At 39.4% G+C, this 20,100-nt stretch overlaps 1 protein-coding gene across 1 annotated transcript in view; it reads right to left on the minus strand.

The window, feature by feature from the left end:
* Window positions 1-462: 462 nt before the first annotated feature.
* The window catches only part of LOC145998307 (facilitated trehalose transporter Tret1-2 homolog), a 44,773-nt gene continuing 25,135 nt past the window's right edge, over window positions 463-20,100 (minus strand). Inside the window, 4 exon segments of the mRNA XM_083134712.1 lie at window positions 463-2,331; window positions 2,334-2,483; window positions 8,052-8,187; window positions 13,606-13,778. Of these exon segments, the coding sequence (XP_082990838.1) occupies window positions 1,253-2,331; window positions 2,334-2,483; window positions 8,052-8,187; window positions 13,606-13,778 (1,538 nt within the window). The 3' untranslated portion in view covers window positions 463-1,252.

The raw sequence follows: 20,100 nt of genomic DNA on the forward strand, positions 1-20,100 counted from the left end.
TAAAATTAACATACGGGTAGGATGAAATATTCTTCTTTTTTATTACGAGGATTTTTATTGATGATAAAATAAAATATATTTTAAGGGAACATTCTGTAAGTTTTTTACAGATTTCATTTTTAATTTTAGATTTAAAATTAGCTAGAAAATTTGGAATATCTAATGCTTTATTATCTATATCCGTTGTATCATATCCAACATGATATAAAATTTCTTGTTTTTGGTTTAATTTAATTTGTTTGTTATTCACTTTTTATAATTAGGTTTTACATATATAAAAAAATTAGGTTAATATATTTAATTAAAAATTATTATAAATTTATATTATTAAAATCTGTAGAAAAACAAAAAATATAAAAATATACTATACACTGCAATAAATATTTATTTTTTATATGTTTCTTCTCAAAAACTATATAATTCTAGGTAATTAATTATTAACAAACATCTTACAACCTACAATTCTTAAATAATATTTTAAGATAGCAAACCTTTATATTTATAACCTCAGTTTACTAATTGAGAAACTCTTGTTTTATGAAGAAAACTCTGCAGAACTCATTCACTGTTAACATAAAAATCTGTTAACATAAAAATCTGAAAAATTTATTAAAATAAAAATACCTACGGGTAGCAATACGATTAGCTGAAGACATAGGATAGAGCGCTCTTGAGTTGACTTAGCTAATTGCAAGATGTCACATATTGCTAAAATATCTTTCTATTTGTATATTTCTCATACCGCCATTATGTTACTGATTAGTTTCGAGCACAAACAGTGTAAAAGATTAATTAGTACATATGGTAATATGGAATTATGCAAATACAGTATCTTTGGTTCAGATAAATGGACCGAATTGATACTGGGATATTTTGCAAAAAATGTTTAAATTGAATTTGGGTTCAATTATTTTTTTACACTTAGAAAAACAAATAAATTTCGGTTTAATTATTAAAAAAGCAAAATTTTAAAAAATAAGAGGAAATTATCTAAATCTTGCGATTTTACTCTATAAAAATTGAATGTTGAGCTCTTGCGTGAAGCAAATTTTTACTTTTTTACACTTAGAAAAACAGCTAAATTTTGATTTTTGATTAAATTACACTTGAAGAGATCACTATAAAATAGTTAGATTTTGGGGGAATGATCCAGAAGGCAACGTTATCTCTACTTATGTAAATTTCATACTGATAAGCTGCATGTTATGCAGAATTTATAAATATAACTCACATAATATTACATTAAATATTCTCATGGTATATCACCAGATTTTGTTGACGATTCTTTTCTTCGTACACCATTGAAATAATCTTCAATTTCTTTCAATGTCTTGTTCTTAGTCTCCGGGAGACACAGTATTATAAATATCGTGCCAAAAAGAGCAACACCACCATAAAACCAAAATACTCCGTCACTACCCATAGTTTCAAACATGGCCGGGCACGTCTTGACGACTAAGAAAAACAAGAGGAATCCAAAAGATGCAGTTGCACCGCTGCCTACGCCCCTGACGGCGGAGGGGAACACTTCGCCGATCATCACCCAAGGAAGAGGCACAAGGCCTATTGACACAAAGCACATGTAGGTAATCAGGAATATCATAGGCACCCAGGCAGTCTTGACGCTGTCGCTTGTAAAGTGTAGAAAGAGTCCCAAGCCGATCAGGGAGACTGTCGTTCCTACGCTTGAGACAATGGCCAAAGGTCTACGGCCTATTCTCCTGAGGAGGAGACACGCCACGACCGACATCACCATACGCACAATTCCAACGATTATGGTAGCCATGTATTCGTTTCCTTTGCCGCCAGTTTCTTCGAAGATATGCACGGAATAGAACACCACAGCGTTGACACCGGAGAACTGCTGGGCAACGAAGAATATATTGAGGATTACGAAGGGTTTCAGGAAGGATTGTTTGAGCAGATCCTTCATGCACTCCGACCAAGACATCGTCTTAGCCTCTCTCTCGAGCATGGAGTCCACCAGCAGCTTGAGCTCCTTGTCGGCATCCACGGTGCGGCCACGCAGCCAGTACATCGACTGCTCGGCGTCCTTCAGGCGCTTTTGGGACACCAACCAGTTGGGGCTCTCCGGCACCAAAGACATGACGACGTAACAGAGAAACGGGACGGTGGCCGATATGCCGGCAACCATCGACCAATCGAGGAACGTTCCTAGGATGTACACGAGCACCACTCCAACGCAGACTGCCAACGTCGGAGTCGCCAGGAAGAGGCCTCTGTACTTCGGTTCGGACACTTCACCGATATATACCTGTCCGGGCGCACACAGCGCCCCAACGCAGAATCCCGTGAAGAATCGCCAGACTACATCATGGCAATGTTCTGGGAAGCGGCGACCAGCACCCAGCCGAATACAAAAGGTACGCATAGAATGAAATGAGTAATCCTTCTCCCAAAGTGTTCCATCAGGAAACCTCCAAGCAAACAGCCAAATACTGTTGGGAGAACTGCGATTCCAGCTGAAAACTAGAAAAATCCTGTTACATTAGCTGGAATATCACAAGCAAAACAACAAAATACAATTCATGCTTTAAAATAGAGATTATGCAGATACCAACGAGGCCGATCAACTTTGCACGTCGTTCTTCGCATACTATTCGAGGGGTGTTTTCATTTGCGAGATATCTGCGTCTCTCAAAGTGGATATATAATTAAGAAAACCACTCAAAACTAGTAAAGTAGCTTTCCTCTGCTTGCATCAAGAAAGCCAAAAACTTGCTAAAAAAACACACCTATGACTATTTTTAAAATATCTTATTATCTTTATTATACATTACGATATAATAAAACAAAGATATTTTAGAAATACTTATTGAGGTTATTTGATAAATGAAATATATTTACGCAATTTTTTTATTTTTCTGTAAAAACTTAAAAGTATCACTTAAATTGTTCCAAAAAATATTGGTTTTCTTCACACAAATTCAGTGTGCGAATACATATATCCACACGCACTTAAAAAATAAAAGTTTGATGGTTGAAAGAAAAGAAACAGAAGACGCTCTTTTTTATTAATGTGTCACAATAAGACAAATTCTTCATTGCAAGGAATAGAATTTCCAGCAAGTTGCACCATGAGCCAATTTATTTTCTCCTAGAGGAACATTCCTTTGGTAATACTATTGTGAGCAGAAATTCAAACACGCCACAACTTTCAAAATTTGCCCTAGATGCTTTCAATTTACTCTTTATGTCATGATTTAACCATTTTAACAAAAGCCTTCTTAACGAAGGCAGTTTACCTGTTTGCCAATCTATGTCCAATTTAAAAACTGGTTTGACATTTATTTTATATCTGAAAGGGTTTGATTTGGTTTCATTTTAAAATTCTGAAAGTGTGACTCTTTTCATTTTCATCTGAGAGCATGAGTTCCAAAATTCTTGCCAATTTTGCATGCGTACACATTTCGCTAGGGTCAAGGGGTAATAGGTTACCCGGGATTTTTCTCCAAATTTCAATATAAGTGACTATTTTAATGTACAGGTAGAGAATGATTCGCAATAGAAGATAAATTGGGTAGAGACTATTTAATTGGAAAACCTGAAAGAAATATTGCGCAGCAGGTGGTGCTGTGCGTATTTGTTGCGTCACTGTCTATTATTACAAAGGAGACTTCTAAACGTGACATTCTGAAGAGATTGAGTAGGTGAAGCTCGCTGTGAAGTGAGGCCTTTTTCATTTCTTTGTCATCGACGGTGGCCATAATTCGTCACGTAAGCAGAGCACGACATTTCGGTGTGGCTCTTTTTATGCTTATTTTCTTACTCCAACCAGGGGTCACGGGTTCGAATCCTGGCCTCGGCATGGATATTTGTGTGTGTCCATTCATCAATTTCATCATATAATCAATCATCCCCATCGTCGCAAATTAGCCAAAAGTTGTACAAAAAGCGAAGTAAAATAATGAAAATCAACATTTCTTACTCCAACACTCCTACCTAACCTATTTCTAATCTGCGACTCCTACAGGTTTCATCTACTGTCTAGAAAGTAGAAACAAATGAATATGATTGCCGCTTTTGTTGGTGTGGCGACTACGCCAAGCTGTTTTGAAAGGCTCTGCACTGAAAGATAAGCAATGTAATCTTCTCTGGCCCAGAGTGCAAGGGTCGGGAGTAGCATTGAAGACTTCCTCGTTGACATTGGCTAATGTTCTTGTAATTCTGTACGAATGTCAGCTACGGAGCCAAGGCCCACTCGATTAGTTATCGATATGATCAGGGTCAATGGAGATGAGTTAAATAACCTTCACTATTGGGGGGATAAGACAAAGAATGCAAAGGTGTCATATTTCCTAAAGATATAGGTATGTATGGATTTCCAGAAGATTTTGTGGAACATTAAATTGATTATATACATACATACATTCATACACACACACACACACACACACACACACACACACACATACATATATATATATATATACACACACACACATACAGATATATATATATATATATATATATATATATATATATATATATATACACACACATACATACATAAATACATACTATAACGGTCAAATATTGAGTGACAAGTAATTAATCTAATTGCCCGTTAGTAGGAATTAATTGCAATTGGTAATATTAATATCCGTCGCGAATACAGGTGTCTAGCGAACTGCCTTAGCGAACACTAGCTTGCTCAACCACCGTTTTTCGCCCGAATTCGGATTTACATGCATTCTTATGGGAATAGCAAGAAAAATGCAACTTCTAAACCAATGGACCGAATTGGATGAGATTTTAACCAGCGGAAGACCACATCATGAAAGTACTGATTCCAAGATTTGAGCCTAATCGGAGCAGAACTACGGGAGTTATGAATTATTAAAGATTCATCGCTGTATTGAATGGGAGACGGAACCCTACGGAGTTGGCCGCTCTGAACGTGTCGAATACAATAGAGGAAGAGTTAGCCTAATCTCTGCGCGAGGGGCTGCTACCAGAGGTTAAGGACCGGAGTGAGCATTGACCAGGATAGGAGGACAACGGTCAAAGCATCAGAAACAATAAACAAGCACCTGATCATAGAGAGTAGAGCGTCACCATGTTCAAATCTGGAATAAAAGGGATGATTGGGAATATCGAGACACAGTTTTGCCACAGTTTTGTTTAGAATCGCCACCGGAGTGTGAGCTACGCGCGACCTAGCTGCGAGCCGCAATCAGACCCGTGGTCTGGATTTGTTTTTTCCTCGAGTGAGTGTTTTAGAGCCATGGAGTAGAGCAGAGAAGAACCAGGGGGTCGTCTTCCCCCTCGCCGTCAACGCATCCGTGCACATACGTGTGGTTATGTGAGTATAACGCCAGACACGTCCACCTGTGTCAATCGTCCGAAACAACGTCCAAAGTAGTGAAAGTTAATAACATTTGATATCCATGTGAAACCGCGAATGGCTAATCGCGTATGTTCGTCTCATCGCCCAAGTCACGTATCTGTACTTACGAGTGACCGCGAAGAACTGACCTATTATTGCGCAAGTTGTCGTATGGAGTCGACTGTGTACGTGTACCGTCCTGGACGTCCCTGCGAAGTGAACGAGTGAAGCCAGGATCTGATGATGCCAGATGGAGCTGCCGACTGATCCACTTTCGCCAACCAGGATAACCGCGAAGAGCAACCCTGGAGCGCGGATGTCTTCCAGAACTGTAGGACCACTTTCACCCAACCCAGGTCAGAGGGAATGCAGCGAAGGTAAGATCCAACCATGCGCGTGTGTGAGAGAGATGACGACTATCTACCGCGAATCTGCGTAAATCAAATCATTGCTTAACTTAAATCAGTGCTATGGCATCCCTAGACATCGGTATTCCGACGGACAAACAATGTTAAAGATCAGAGTTAATGTTAACGGCAAACAATAGTTCATTGGATTATATTTGTACCTTCAGAAAAGATAGAAGGGGTTCGCACAAGGAACAATTATTCACTTTATACTTAAAATCCTAAACGATAAATTGTAAAAGGCAATGTAGCCAAGACATAGCAAGAGTATGGTCAAAGTAGTAATTAATCTAACCTTTGTAATTATCATACTGTCGCCATATGCCATGGAATGAGAGTATGAATGTGAGATCGAGTGAAAGAGGGCAAGATGTACTGTCTATTTATATGTGCTTTAATATATGTGTATATTCAGAAACACCGTAGTATTATGTAACGTCATTTCAGGTATTTAAAATCAAATCCTCCTAGGTTTATTCTCGGTAACTCCGACTGTTAGGCACTTATCCTGACCGTATTATAATTTATGTAGTGTTTAATTCGCCCAGCAGGTGAGGCGAGAGATTCTTCGTTGTTGCGTTGCTAAGCTCAGCTCAGTTGAGTTAGTTCAGTTGAGTTAATTAGTTATTATTAAATTAGCCCGTAACAATACATATATAAGTAGAGAGAGAGGAATAAATCGTGAGGAGTGAGGTTAGTATGTCGAGGTTCTAGACATGTTTGTTATTACCGAACAACATACTATTGGAATATTATATTAATTTGTGTTCATAAAATTTTGCTAGTTGTACTGTATTGCTAATTTTAAAGAACAGGCCGACAACGTTTGAAGTGAAAAATAAATATGATTCGTAATCTTTCTGTTACATCTACGTACATAGTTTTAAAACATTCGGCGATTTAGCTGCATATATATATATTTGGATATGGCTCAAATGACGTCACGGGCACTGAATGATAACAATACAATGAGAAACTGAAATTACTGATTTGTGTAAAAATCAAACGAATAAGAAAACATAGGCTATATAATTAACATTAGTTATTTAAAGCATTTATAACAAAAAAAATCTCCATTACAACTTATACAGAAGGTTAGTTTTGCATTTCAAAGACTGTCGTATTTTATTGTTAAAACCGTCCAAAATGTATAATTTACACTTTATGTTTACAGGCAGATTTTGTACATAACTACTTTATTTTTTACTAAAAAATCCAACCGAACAAAATTCACGCCGAAAATTTAAACTTTTAAAAACTTGACCTCACTTGCAAGCGAAGGATGTCTTAACTCTAACGTTAAGTCTAACGTTCGCCTATTAGGTTGGTAGCTTTTGCTGTGTAGGGGTTATGATCTGTCGGAGAAGGTAACTAATTTTGTGTCGCAAGTTAGAAGTGGAAATAAATCGTGGCATTACAAATTATTTTATGCTACATTTCTATAACTAATTTTTCTTGCATATACATGTAAATATATATATATATATATATATATATATATATATATATATATATACTGTATGTGTGTGTGTTTGTGTGTGCATTGACATTTTTTAATTTACAGACAATTTTAATTTTAAAAATGCAGGATTTGTTCTGAATTTTTGTGATGTTATGCGTTAATTTTTTCCAAGTTCATACACACACATTTCTCAGCTCCATCAGAAGACCCGGGTTCGAATCCCAGCCTGGGCATGGATGTTCTTTGCGAGTGTTGCATGATCAATTTCATCATATCATTACTCATCCTCATCTTCGCGATCAGCCAAAAGTAGCAGAAAAGCGAAGTAAAATTACTCAGATCAATCAATCGATCAAATTTTAGCTTCATAGCTATAATTTATGCTACTGAAATGACTGGAAAATGGAAGGTTATAATAATTATAATTGTAACACTGCAAACAATATGTATTCATGTCTAAACCATTGTTGTTAAAGGTCCAGGAATTTTAAATAAATTTAATTCCGGTCCAAGAGAGAAAATCAACAAGCGTAAATGGGTTCTAGACTATTAAGAACGTTTTTATCTGTGAAGTATTTCAATTCGGTCCAGGAACCTTTTTCCGGATCAATTTAAATTCGGTCCAGGAACTTTCTTCCGGCTGAATTTAAATACAGTCCAGGAACCATTTTTCAATTAAACAATACGCAACTTGTACCGAATTAAAATTGATTGTGCGAGAAAAAAAAGATTCCAGTCCTGCAGCTCAACCCAATAGAAGCCATTACAATTTACGGGTTTCTGGATCTTTAACAACCCTGGTCTAAACTACAAAGTGCACCATCCAGCTTACCAATCCATGAAGCTTCCTCCGTGTTTATCGGGATAGTGCTGTTCGGCTGCCTTAGTTGAGGCAGGGCGACGGCAGAATACCCAACGGTCATCCCGAAGCTAATGCCAGCCAAGACAGGACCCGTGGCTGCGAGTACCTGCGAAATACAAAATGCATTGAGAACAACATCTTCATACAACCATTTCAAGAAGTAATTTTACATGCAAGGCCGCCTGCAGATTTTTTTTTCCTTAGGCGGAGCAGCAGTTCTCAAATTGGAGGGAGACGTGGGGTGATGCTTTTCCCCCAGTTAAGAAAATTTTCATAAAGCATCATATATATCATATATTACAGACCACTTTATCTGCCGTCTCTCATGGCTCCTTTCAACCATTCAATTTCACCAATTGAATTATGTTATGTATTTTGGGGCAAGTTACTCTAATACCCCTCTGCGGGCGCCCTTGTTTACATGTATGGTTATTTTTACCGTACCTATATTGCACCTCGTGAGATTAAACACTGTTTTGAAAATGGGTGACAATGATTAAACGTGTGGATGATAGTAGTGTACAGTCGGAGAAAGAATTACCTGGGCCGCGGGACCTAGAATTTCGTAACGTCTTAAAGCCTTTTGTTTATGCAACCCAAATAACAAAATATTCGCTTAAGTTTGTCTGGTGGATCTGTGTTCTCGGGAAGGATTGAGCATTGATAGCATGAGTCACATGACTCATGCCCCAGCCACAACAAACAGCTGGGTGCTACGAGTGCTCCAGAAGAAAAATTCAGGAACTGGTTTCTTGACAAGAGCTACTCGTAAGGAAATATTCTTTCGAGTGATATGAGAGTCATTGTCAAGAAGGTTCACTGAAATGATGGTTTATATCGAGTTCTCATCACAGACCACATGTCACGCGTTAATTGTTTAAGTCCAGTTTATGAACTGGACCTACAGATTAAAGTGGAATCCGAACCAAATGTTCATCTACCTGGTATTGAATTCGGAAGCCTTTGATTACATGTCGAAGACGTTACCACTACGCCATCGGAAAAGCAATGGAACGCCTTGAGAAAGAGACGAGTGAAACCATATTTGGCGTAAATTTTAAAAATAAGACAATATTTTGTGGTCAGTTTCGAACCGTGCGAGAGGCATAGCCTATATATTTTTTGTCCCATCGTCCATTTCACGAGTTTATAATTCTTCCTCACCGACACGATTAACGCCAGTGGGAGAAGAAAAGCGAAGTAAAATAACTGAAACAGAAATTAAAGGAAAAAGCGAAATAAATTTTATCCATAATATTCTGCAGGCACTTCAGTCGTGTTCAAGGAATGCTACATTTAAAGAGAGCCGTGGTCTCTAACTTGTCTGTTTCCCTTCGTTTGTGCTCTCGATTCGCTCTGTCACGATTGGTCTAAAACTAATTATTGCGACGTTATTTAAACAATCCAAACAACGAAACAATGCACAATCAACTGCTCAACATTCCAATTTCTTTCGAATCGGAAAACAATTGAGATGCAGTAAAATGAAGCAAGAAGCAGTAATAAACTGGGAATTTGGTACGGTATAGAATTAAATCGGTGAATACGTTCCATTTGATTGGATGTTTGTTATTTAGTGTCGCTATTCTTTCACTTTTGGCAAATAGCGACGATGAAGATGAGTAATGAGTGATGATATGATGACATTGATTAACGGACACTCACCAAGAACACCCATGGCCAAGCCGAGATTCGAACCAGGGGTCCATGCTGTCGTAGCGCGCTTTGCTAACTACTCCGCCACCGAGGTTGGTTAGGAGTGGACATTATACCATATTTTGTGTGCGCAATTGGGATCAATCAATGGAATGACTAGGCATATTATATTATTAATATATTCATATCATAATATCACGTCATATTATTCGGCACGAAGTAACATCAGAGACATTCAATCTTGCATTATTGCCTTTCAACTATTTCTTCGACTTCAGGTTAATAACATCAATAAGATAAATTATGAAACAAATGATAATGAATGTGGGATATTGACCGTTATTTCGAATTACCTGACACAATCAACATTAAGCAGACTCGGTGGGCAAGCTCATTAAGTGGTCAACCTTCGATCTCGTCACCAAAGTTCCTGGATTTGAGTACCGTCCTTGCCACAGGTGTTTCAGTATTTCGTCATTAATTTCATGTAATGGTCACTCGTCCGCGACTAGGAAGAAAAGTGATGTTACGTAACAAAACTAATAAAAATAAACATGATCGAAGAGTACTTATTTCATCTCTCACGAAATATCGTATAAAACCGGGATATATATATGAAATATATGTATCTTCACATACTTTTTCGAGTTCTATATTTAACTAGCCGAGACCGAGAACGGGAGAGCAATTTTCAATGCGAGAAACCGAGAGACGGAGACACTGTAAAGTCTTGTTTCTTTCTTGACATCTGTCTAATTGAGTTGTTGTTCTATTCGTTATTGGCTTTGTATTGGCAATTATTGTAATTATTCCTCGCCTGTAGGCAAACCATAAGGACGATTTATGATGAAATGCAGTAAAGCAGATAAAAGGGCAAGAACAAGAGAGTCATGCGTGCCCGGGACTTCAACCCAGAACCTTTACGTAACGAGATTTGAAATTGTAGAGAAGGCATCCGTGTTTCGCTTGGCTTTTTCTTTCCTCAACTTCTGTTATTTTATCATGCACGTATAATTAAAATGGATCTGAGAAAATACGTTGCGATCCATAATTGTATTGGTTAGATGCTATAAATGTGAACTCCAACATGGAATAAATTATTCCCTTTTGTATGTGGTTGAACATGAAATTTTCTTACACTGTGACAATTTCTTTTTTAGTTTTTCTGCACAGATAAGCTAATCTGGACTGGACCTTCAGTTTAAAATGACATACGAACTACTACGTGCATCCACCGTGTATCGAACTCGGGATCCCTTGATTATAAGGTGACGACGTTATCATTGCGCCATCGAGGAGGTCCCGTGAGAAAATATTATTCACTCGATCTATACAAAAATTTATTTAAACATTTACATTTTCGTTTTCTTCTTTCTTTCTTGTTAACTACTCTTCTACGACTCTTTTTTTGTCTTGGAATTTCTTCTTGTTTCAGGAAAAAAATAATACATGGAGGCTGTATACCCCCCCCCCCCTCCGTGCAAATAGATTGAAAGCTCACTCTCGAGAACTAATTTATAAATAACGTAACCATTAGGAAACAATTTGAATGTTAACTGATATAACTGTAAATGAAACAATACTTACAGACGCTAACGAAATATCTATTCTTGTATAAGCTCACAGGCAACAGGTATCTGGTGAGTCATTCACTCTTGCTAACTACGAGCGAAGGTCACGGAACCAAAGGGTGGCAAACAGGCGTCTGCTCTACGAAACTAGGGTTAGCAGACAAGGCCCGTGTTCCTGTTATCAATGACGTACGAAATAATGAGGAACACAGCTTTCATATCAAACTAGACCTGTGTTTTGGTCCCGTCATTGCATGTAAAACACTTTCTCATCGTGGCATTGAAGGCCTACGTAAAGGCTTCTCTGCAAGAAAGGTATCTTACCATTGAGGGGAGGAAAAGTGTGTGTGTGTATCGAGGTCCTTCAACTTTCGTATTCTTCTTCATTTTAGAACGCGTGCTGTATCGTCGATTTAATCCAATCTAGCCGTTCTAGGTTTTAGGTTCTGTTTCTGTTCGGTAATTTCACATTGTCTTCCTGCTTATGTTATTCGCGACGAAGCTTCTGGTTTCGATAATCTGGACTATAACGGGATTGTGTTGGTTGGTTGATTTGGTGTCTTAAGTCCACTTTATGCACAGTAAGACTAATCGGGAATGCACCTACAGTTTAAAGTGGTATCCGAACCACTATGTGCCTACACATTACTTTGCTGCTAGATATCTGCATGCTAAGATGTAGGAAATGCTACATTTTCAGTGTGTGGAATTAAGATTTATTTCTGATGCGAAGAATCGGAGAATGGAGTAGTCAGAAAAGTATCACCTCACATGTTTGAATTATAGCCCCCCCCCCCCCACACACACACACAGGATATCGGCCGTGGTTTTTATAACGAAATATAACATGGATGAATTGTGTCAAGAAAAACTGGAGCCTATTCACATCCCTACGGAACTTGGAAGAAAGTCCACATAGAAATTAGAAAGTTTTGTTCCGACAAAATCGGGACGTATAGTAAATGAAAAAGCAAAGTGCTACCTTGTGCTTTGCACCAAGCCATGAAGGCGTGTAGGGGGTGCGGAGTTAGGGTCCCACACTTTCTTGTTACGGCCGAAGGTGGGGATAATGTGATTAGCACCACGTCCCTGGCCGCCTTTACCCCCTCCCCTCCAAGTTTCCTAGAGGTACCCACTTTATACGACGCTGGGTGGGCGCCGGAGCCACTTGAACAGGTGGACAAAATTCCAATTCTCTCCAGTCGGAGATCGAACTCAGATCTCTCGCATGGTAATCAAACTCCCTAACGACCAAACTACCGCGGCACATATAGTAAAGCAGCCTTTGTAATTAAGGCAAGAATTATTTTAGCGTTTCGTTCAACGGTTTTAGGGGAATCATTCTCGGACATAGGCTATAACTTTTGTCGGTTCTGCGACCTGGCTTGAGAAAAGGCGATTTTATGACGAACAACATTCCACCTGATGTCACGTGACTTTCCTACATTTCCTGTGTCTGTTGGCTATTGCATGAAAGACGAGTTGCTCCTTGAGACAGACAGAATCACCCGATCACCTAAAGGTGCAATGTGTGTTGCCTACCTTTCCGGCATTATTTACTGCCATTAAAGTCTTATGGGGAAGAACTTTTTTCCACCACTGTACAAACACTAAACCTTTTCAAAATTCAAACCTGCAACAACTGCTTTTGCAGCTATAGGAACCGGCAAATGAAAACTTAAATAACACTTCACTGTTGAAATCATTTACATTTTGATAATTTTCTCCACGTGGTTCTCAATAGCTTCTGCCAGCCCCCGTGGCGGAGTGGTTAGCACATCGTGCTATGACGCCAGGGGTCCCGGTTTCGAATCCCGGCATGGCCATGGATGTTCTTTGTGAGTGTCCATTCATCAATTTCATCATATCATTACTCATCCTCATCTTCGAAAATTAGCAAAAAGTGACACAAGAAGCGAAGTAAAATAAAGCAAATCAATAGCTTCGTATAGTCCACCTGGGTATAGTAAATAAAAATGCATGAATCACAATTCGGATGTAGTGTTCTGTAACGTATTTTCTGGAGAGCCAATGAGATTGAGATAGGCCAATCGGGACTAAACCTACAGTTTAAAATTGGATCTGGGCCACCATGTGCCTCCACCGAGTATCAAACACAGGACCCATTGATTACAGGGTGACGAAGATACCATTACGCATGGTGTGTACGTAATACACGGAAATCACGCATGTAATATAGTTAATACACTTTTCTGGAGTATTGGACAGAATACGTTTTCGCCTTGTTCGTCATCCTCTTCCAACACCCATGCACACTTCTACTGGATCTGACTTACCTGTCTAAACAACGCTGAAGACTGCACTTGTTTGAAGTTCTTGATAAGCGGTTGCACCGGGGGACTCTCCTGAGGGGCTGCCATCGCAGTGGCTTCGTCTCTGCAGACAGAAACAGATAATGAACTGACGTGAGCGCAGGCTTCTGCACAGTCGCATGAAAGTAGACACACTACTGCATGAGTAAACGAGAATCAACAAGAGATAACAGTAAAACTCTTATCAATACCCTCTGTTTATATAGGGAAATGAAGTATCAATTGTCATGGCCCACCCCCGAACATCCTCTGGGGCCAACAAATCAACGTACACTAGAATCCGCGGGGACCACGAGCTGAAGGATTATACAGGGTGTTTCTAAAGGTCGTTTACAACGCTTGGGAGGTGATTCCTCACACGAAAACAAGCAAAAAGTCTAAGTTCCATTTTTACGACAGAGGCTTCGTTTCCGAGATAGGAGCCTCGCAAAAGGTGACAAAGTGAACGTCACACCTAACTGGGACGAATACTATCACAGATAGAGAGGCGGTTCCAAGGGAATCATAAAGGAATCGTATGTGCTCAGTCCGGAAGTCACTATGAAAAGTTCACTGCACGCATGCGCAATGGAGTCCTCAAAGGAATTGGGGATTTCCAGCAACAACAATGCATGGAAAAGGTATGTAACGCAGCAAGAAGGACCGTGACAATGAGAAATGCGTTCAAGACAACACATCCCGACCTCAAACATCAAAACATGACCACCGAACACAAAATCCGAAAAGTTGAGCACGGTTGCATACCCCAGTTACACGCGAGGAATGAACGAATCATGTCATGTGGCATACGAGAGACAGGAGGAGGGAAAGAAAAACACAATATCAGATGATTGCGACAACGTGTATTTTTACACGCGACAACTACGTAATATCCCCCCCCCACACACACACAACAAACAACAAATGCTACAATATCTTACGCACAGACAGTCCGTGTCACTGTACACCAACTGAAGATGTCACTTTCACCACACAAAGGGGGTGGGGAGCAATACCAAAAGTGTTCTCACTGGTATTTGCCGAGGGCAATAATCACAGACGGTTTTCAAAATGTCTGCCGTTTACTTCTACGCAGAGATGACAGCGACGAATCAAGGATTGTCGAGTACGAGCAAACAAGCCAGGTGTATCTGCTACCGTCGCGGCGGCGACGTTGATGCGAGCAACGAGGTCCTCAGCTGATGTGACAGGTGTGTCGTATACGAGGGTTTTCATTTCTCCCCAGAAGAAAAAATCGAGAGGGTTGAGATCTGGCGACCTCGGTGGCCAAGGCACAGGCTCATCCCTACCAATGAACCTATTGCGAAACACGTCATGCAGGAAATGTCGTACATTACGATCGAAATGAGCTGGTGCACCATCGTGTTGGTACCACATTTCTTGCCGCAGTGCCAAAGGTACGGTCTCCAACAGTTCAGGCAGAACCTCACTAAGAAATGCATGATACGTGCGACCATTCAGGCGAACAGGGAGAATGTATGGTCCAATTAAATGATCATGTACTATCCCGCACCACACATTCACTGAAAACCTGTGCTGGTGATGGACCACAAAAAGTGCATGTGGGTTGTCAAAGTCCCATACATGACTGTTTCTACTATTGAAGACATCCATCCTGGTGAAAATGGCTTCATCTGTCCACAATACGTTTGCCCCGAAGTGAGGGTTTGTGTCCAGCTGATGCAACAACCATTGGCAAAACTCCATACGAGGGCGAAAGTCACGAGGTAACAGTTCTTGTACTTTCTGCAGTTTAAAAGGGTGCGTTCCTTCATCTGACAACACTCGCCAAACATTCACATGAGACGTGTTTCGTGCCCGAGCGAGCACTCGCGTACTGGTGCCAGGATGTTCTGCGACCGCTGTTAACACATCTTCTGCAAACTGATGTGTGCGTACACTTCGGGGTCTTCCAACTTCTTGTCGCGGTGGTAACACTGACCCTGGTTCACGCAGTCGACTGTCCACTACCTGAAAGAAGGTGTGAGACGGTAAACGTCTATGTGGAAAGCGTTCTCCATAAAGACGCCTTGCCTCACGGCTATTACCACGTGCCTCCCCATACATGAGATGCATGTCTGCTAGCTGCTGGGTCGTATACGCAGCCATCTGTGTAATAGGGAGCTGGAACTGCAAAGTATTGTTTTTGTTTAACACTGGCACACTGCACAAATTGGCCGTATCACCGTACGAACACCACAGACCAATTGTTGCGATACTTGACTTGCCCACTCCACCACGTCAACTTCTTTCAATGCAACATACTAGTACTCTTCAATGCGTATGACAACCTAGAGCGAACTGCTGATCATATCCCAGCACCTGCAACACGATTGGGACGACTGCCGGAGAGAACCAACCCTTCGAGCTCCTCTCGCGGGTACAGCAGTCATGAAGGTTAAACGTAGACTACGAGAGCCAGACTTGCCTGTGCAGCGCTTCCAAAACTGGTCTCTTTTACGTCACAATGATCGCGTGCGAACACTTTTGGTATTGCTCCCCACCCCCTTTGTGTGGTGAAAGTGACATCTTCAGTTGGTGTACAGTGACACGGACTGTCTGTGCGTAAGATATTGTAGCATTTGTTGTTTGTTGTGTGTGTGTGGGGGGGGGGGATATTACGTAGTTGTCGCGTGTAAAAATACACGTTGTCGCAATCATCTGATATTGTGTTTTTCTTTCCCTCCTCCTGTCTCTCGTATGCCACATGACATGATTCGTTCATTCCTCGCGTGTAACTGGGGTATGCAACCGTGCTCAACTTTTCGGATTTTGTGTTCGGTGGTCATGTTTTGATGTTTGAGGTCGGGATGTGTTGTCTTGAACGCATTTCTCATTGTCACGGTCCTTCTTGCTGCGTTACATACCTTTTCCATGCATTGTTGTTGCTGGAAATCCCCAATTCCTTTGAGGACTCCATTGCGCATGCGTGCAGTGAACTTTTCATAGTGACTTCCGGACTGAGCACATACGATTCCTTTATGATTCCCTTGGAACCGCCTCTCTATCTGTGATAGTATTCGTCCCAGTTAGGTGTGACGTTCACTTTGTCACCTTTTGCGAGGCTCCTATCTCGGAAACGAAGCCTCAGTCGTAAAAATGGAACTTAGACTTTTTGCTTGTTTTCGTGTGAGGAATCACCTGGGAGCGTTGTAAACGACCTTTAGAAACACCCTGTATATATATATATATATATATATATATATATATATATATATATATATATATATATATATATATGTATTTATATATATGTGTGTATATATATATGTGTGTATATATATATATATATATATATATATATATATATATAAAGTCATGGTTGTTCTCGGTACTATGGAGGAAAACTTTGTAAGACTACGTTCGTGAATTTTGATGATAACGCGACCTTTGCAGCCTTCTGGCTCAAAGCCGTCTTTTCACAGATGTTTTGAGGGGAAATGAGGGGGGGGGCTATGAAAAAGCAAATCCCCACGTGGATTAGAACGGGATTCATAAAATTTACGTTCGCATATAGCTTTTCAAGGTTAAGACGCAAGGGCATTGTTGACATGGACCTAAAGGATATTGCAAATGACGGTCAAGATTGAATTGATCTTGCTCAATATGGGAACAGATTGAACGCTTGTGTTGCTGTGTCATCAACCCTTTGAATTTAGGAATGCCAAAGAGTTGGTTCGTTATACAAGTTACCTCTGAACCTTTCGTTTTTTAGACAAAACAGTTTCCACCTGCTTAGGTGAAAGATAACTGAAGCCAAGACTGCGATTATCTCCACATGTTAGTCTTCACTTTAGAAATTTATATGAAAGATAAGTTCAATATTATAATTATTAAAATATGCTTATTCTAAATATATAGTTTTTGATTTTAAAGTATAACTTTCAATAATGAAGAAATGAAAATTGGGTCGATTGATAATTTCAAATATATATTTCTATATAATTTATGTTAACCTTAAAATACACTTCGATGATTTTAATTAATTTTAGACCAACGCAATCTTAGTTTGATATTATCCATTGCTCAATTTCTTTTGCGTACTTCAAGAGATCACACTATATTCTATCGTCTCAGATGAACTACTGTATTTTCCCCATCTATTTTGCCATGGTGGTAATTCAAACAAAGAACCTACGTATTACTGGTCTAATATAAATCCATTTAAACCCTACAATTTTATTCCTCATGTTTTTTTCTCGAAATAGCGTGTAGAGTTTACGCGAATATTTTGATAGACGACAGGTATTTCATCGTGGGAATTTAAATGTAATTTCATTTTTCTTTCACCCATTGAGATACAGTTCATAGTATAATAAATACAAACTATAGCAATTAGAATGATTCAATCAATTTAAGGGATTACGGAAAATAGATTTTAATAAGTTAATCATCTAACCAGACAATGATGTCGTTAGAAAAAAAAATGTTGAACTGAATCCTTACATGGACATTAACTGGGATTCAAGTTTGGTATGCCTCCCCTTCATATAGCAAACTTGATACCAGCAAAGCGATAGATGCAGAATTGAAAATTCTCACCCAGATTAAAACTAACATTAAGAAATATTAATCTCGAAATTCATAGGATTTTATATCACTTAGAGAATGCTTATCTCGTCGTTCTAGTAACCTGACAAAAAAAAGAACACCAGGTTAACGAAAACGGAGCGTTCAGTTTCGTGAAAATTTCCACTTCGAGACCTGGGTGCAAGTGAAAATGAAGCAATAGTTCCTTACATGTTCCACATCCGAATCCATGCTATCTGGTGTTTCAGTGATGTGGCTGTAAATGGTAAGTTGAGAAAGTACATGATGTGTCTTACGAACACTCAGTCAACTAATCAGCATAGAGCTAAATTGTTCATGTCCACATGGATGTTTAACGAAATGTTGCCACTCAGTCTCGCAACCTTTGCCATATCAGCGGTGAATGTTTTGGGATACACACAGATAAGCGAAGGAGATGATAGACGTAAGTGGGAAGATAGCAAAGATAAATTAACTTTGAAACAGTCCCAAGACACTAGGATCTCATAAGAAGTGTTCACGGCTAAGACTTGAAAAAGAAGAAGAAAGCGACCTTGCTTTCATTCTCCACGTGTGTAGTCTTACGTAAATTGAATCAACACAAGACAAAGGGGAGGGGGGGGGGGTAATGCAAATAGACAGCTCCTGCGCAGTGCATGATCAAGATTCTCATTTGAGCACGAGCCAGCTCACACAGGCGTATTTATCAATCCGTTTCTAAGCCTTATTACCGATTTCAGCAATGCAAATTCACGTGTCTTGAGTTCGCTAACTTCACGATTTGATTGCAACCAGGGTTGTTAAATGTCCAGGAAGCCATAAATTCTAAAGGGTTCTATTGGGTTCTGCTGCACGACAGGAACCTTTTTTTTTTTTTTTTTCGCACAATTTAAATTCGGCCCAAGTTGCGAATTGTTTCATTGTAAAAAGGTTCCTGGACTGAATTTAAATTGAACCCGAGAAAATAGTCCTGGACCGTATTAAAATTGAGCCAGAAAAAAGGTTCCCGGACCGTATTTAAATTCATCCGAAAAAAAAAGGTTCCTGGATCGAATTGAAATACTTTATACATAAAAAGGTTCTTTACGACCTAGAACCCATTTACACTTGATGATTTTCTCTTCCGGACGGGAATTGAATATATTTACAATTCCTGAAAATTAAGAACCCTGGCATTGTTAATGATCCAGAAGTCCACACATTCCAATGGGTTCTGTAACAAGACAGGAATATTTTTTCTCACACAATTTAAACTAGATCCAAGTTGCGTTTTGTTTCACTGAAAAAAAAAACGTTCCTGGATCGTATTTAAATTGATCCGGAAAAAATGCTCCTGGCCCTTATTTAAAATGAGCCTCAATTTGATTTGGTAAAAAGGTTCCTGGACCGAATTGAAATACTTTACAGATAAAAAGGTTCTTTACGGTCCAGAACCCGTTTACGCTTGCTGTTTTCTCTCCTGGACCGGAATTGAATTTATTTAAAATTTCTGGATCTTTAACAACTGTGATTGCAACTGTGCAGCCAACAGCAAAGATAATAGTAGGCAAATTCTCCGCCGCTAGTTTCATTCATTATTTTAAATTCCACATCCTGCGTTCTTTTAAAGAAATGGGATTCTGTTGATGCGAAGCTTTATGCGTTTTATTTCAATTCATGAACGTCACATTGGCGTATAAGAGGTTTCCCTTTCCAAAAGGACCCAAATGTGAACCTCCTTTCCACGTAGTATGCCCTAGATTGCATTTTGCAGACTACCGAGGCTCTGGCGCCTGGACTCGGAGCCGGGCTTGTGATGTTTTGTCCCTACATGTTTGTGATTGTCCATCCTCGCGATCAGCTAAAAGTAGCAGAAAAGCGAATTAAAATGAGCAAAATCAATTAATCAATGATCGTCACATTGTGAAAGACAGACTAAATGAATGTGTG

The sequence above is a fragment of the Lepisma saccharinum genome, chromosome 14, assembly GCF_977018435.1.
Source record: "Lepisma saccharinum chromosome 14, izLepSacc3.1, whole genome shotgun sequence".
Classification (NCBI taxonomy): domain Eukaryota; kingdom Metazoa; phylum Arthropoda; class Insecta; order Zygentoma; family Lepismatidae; genus Lepisma; species Lepisma saccharinum.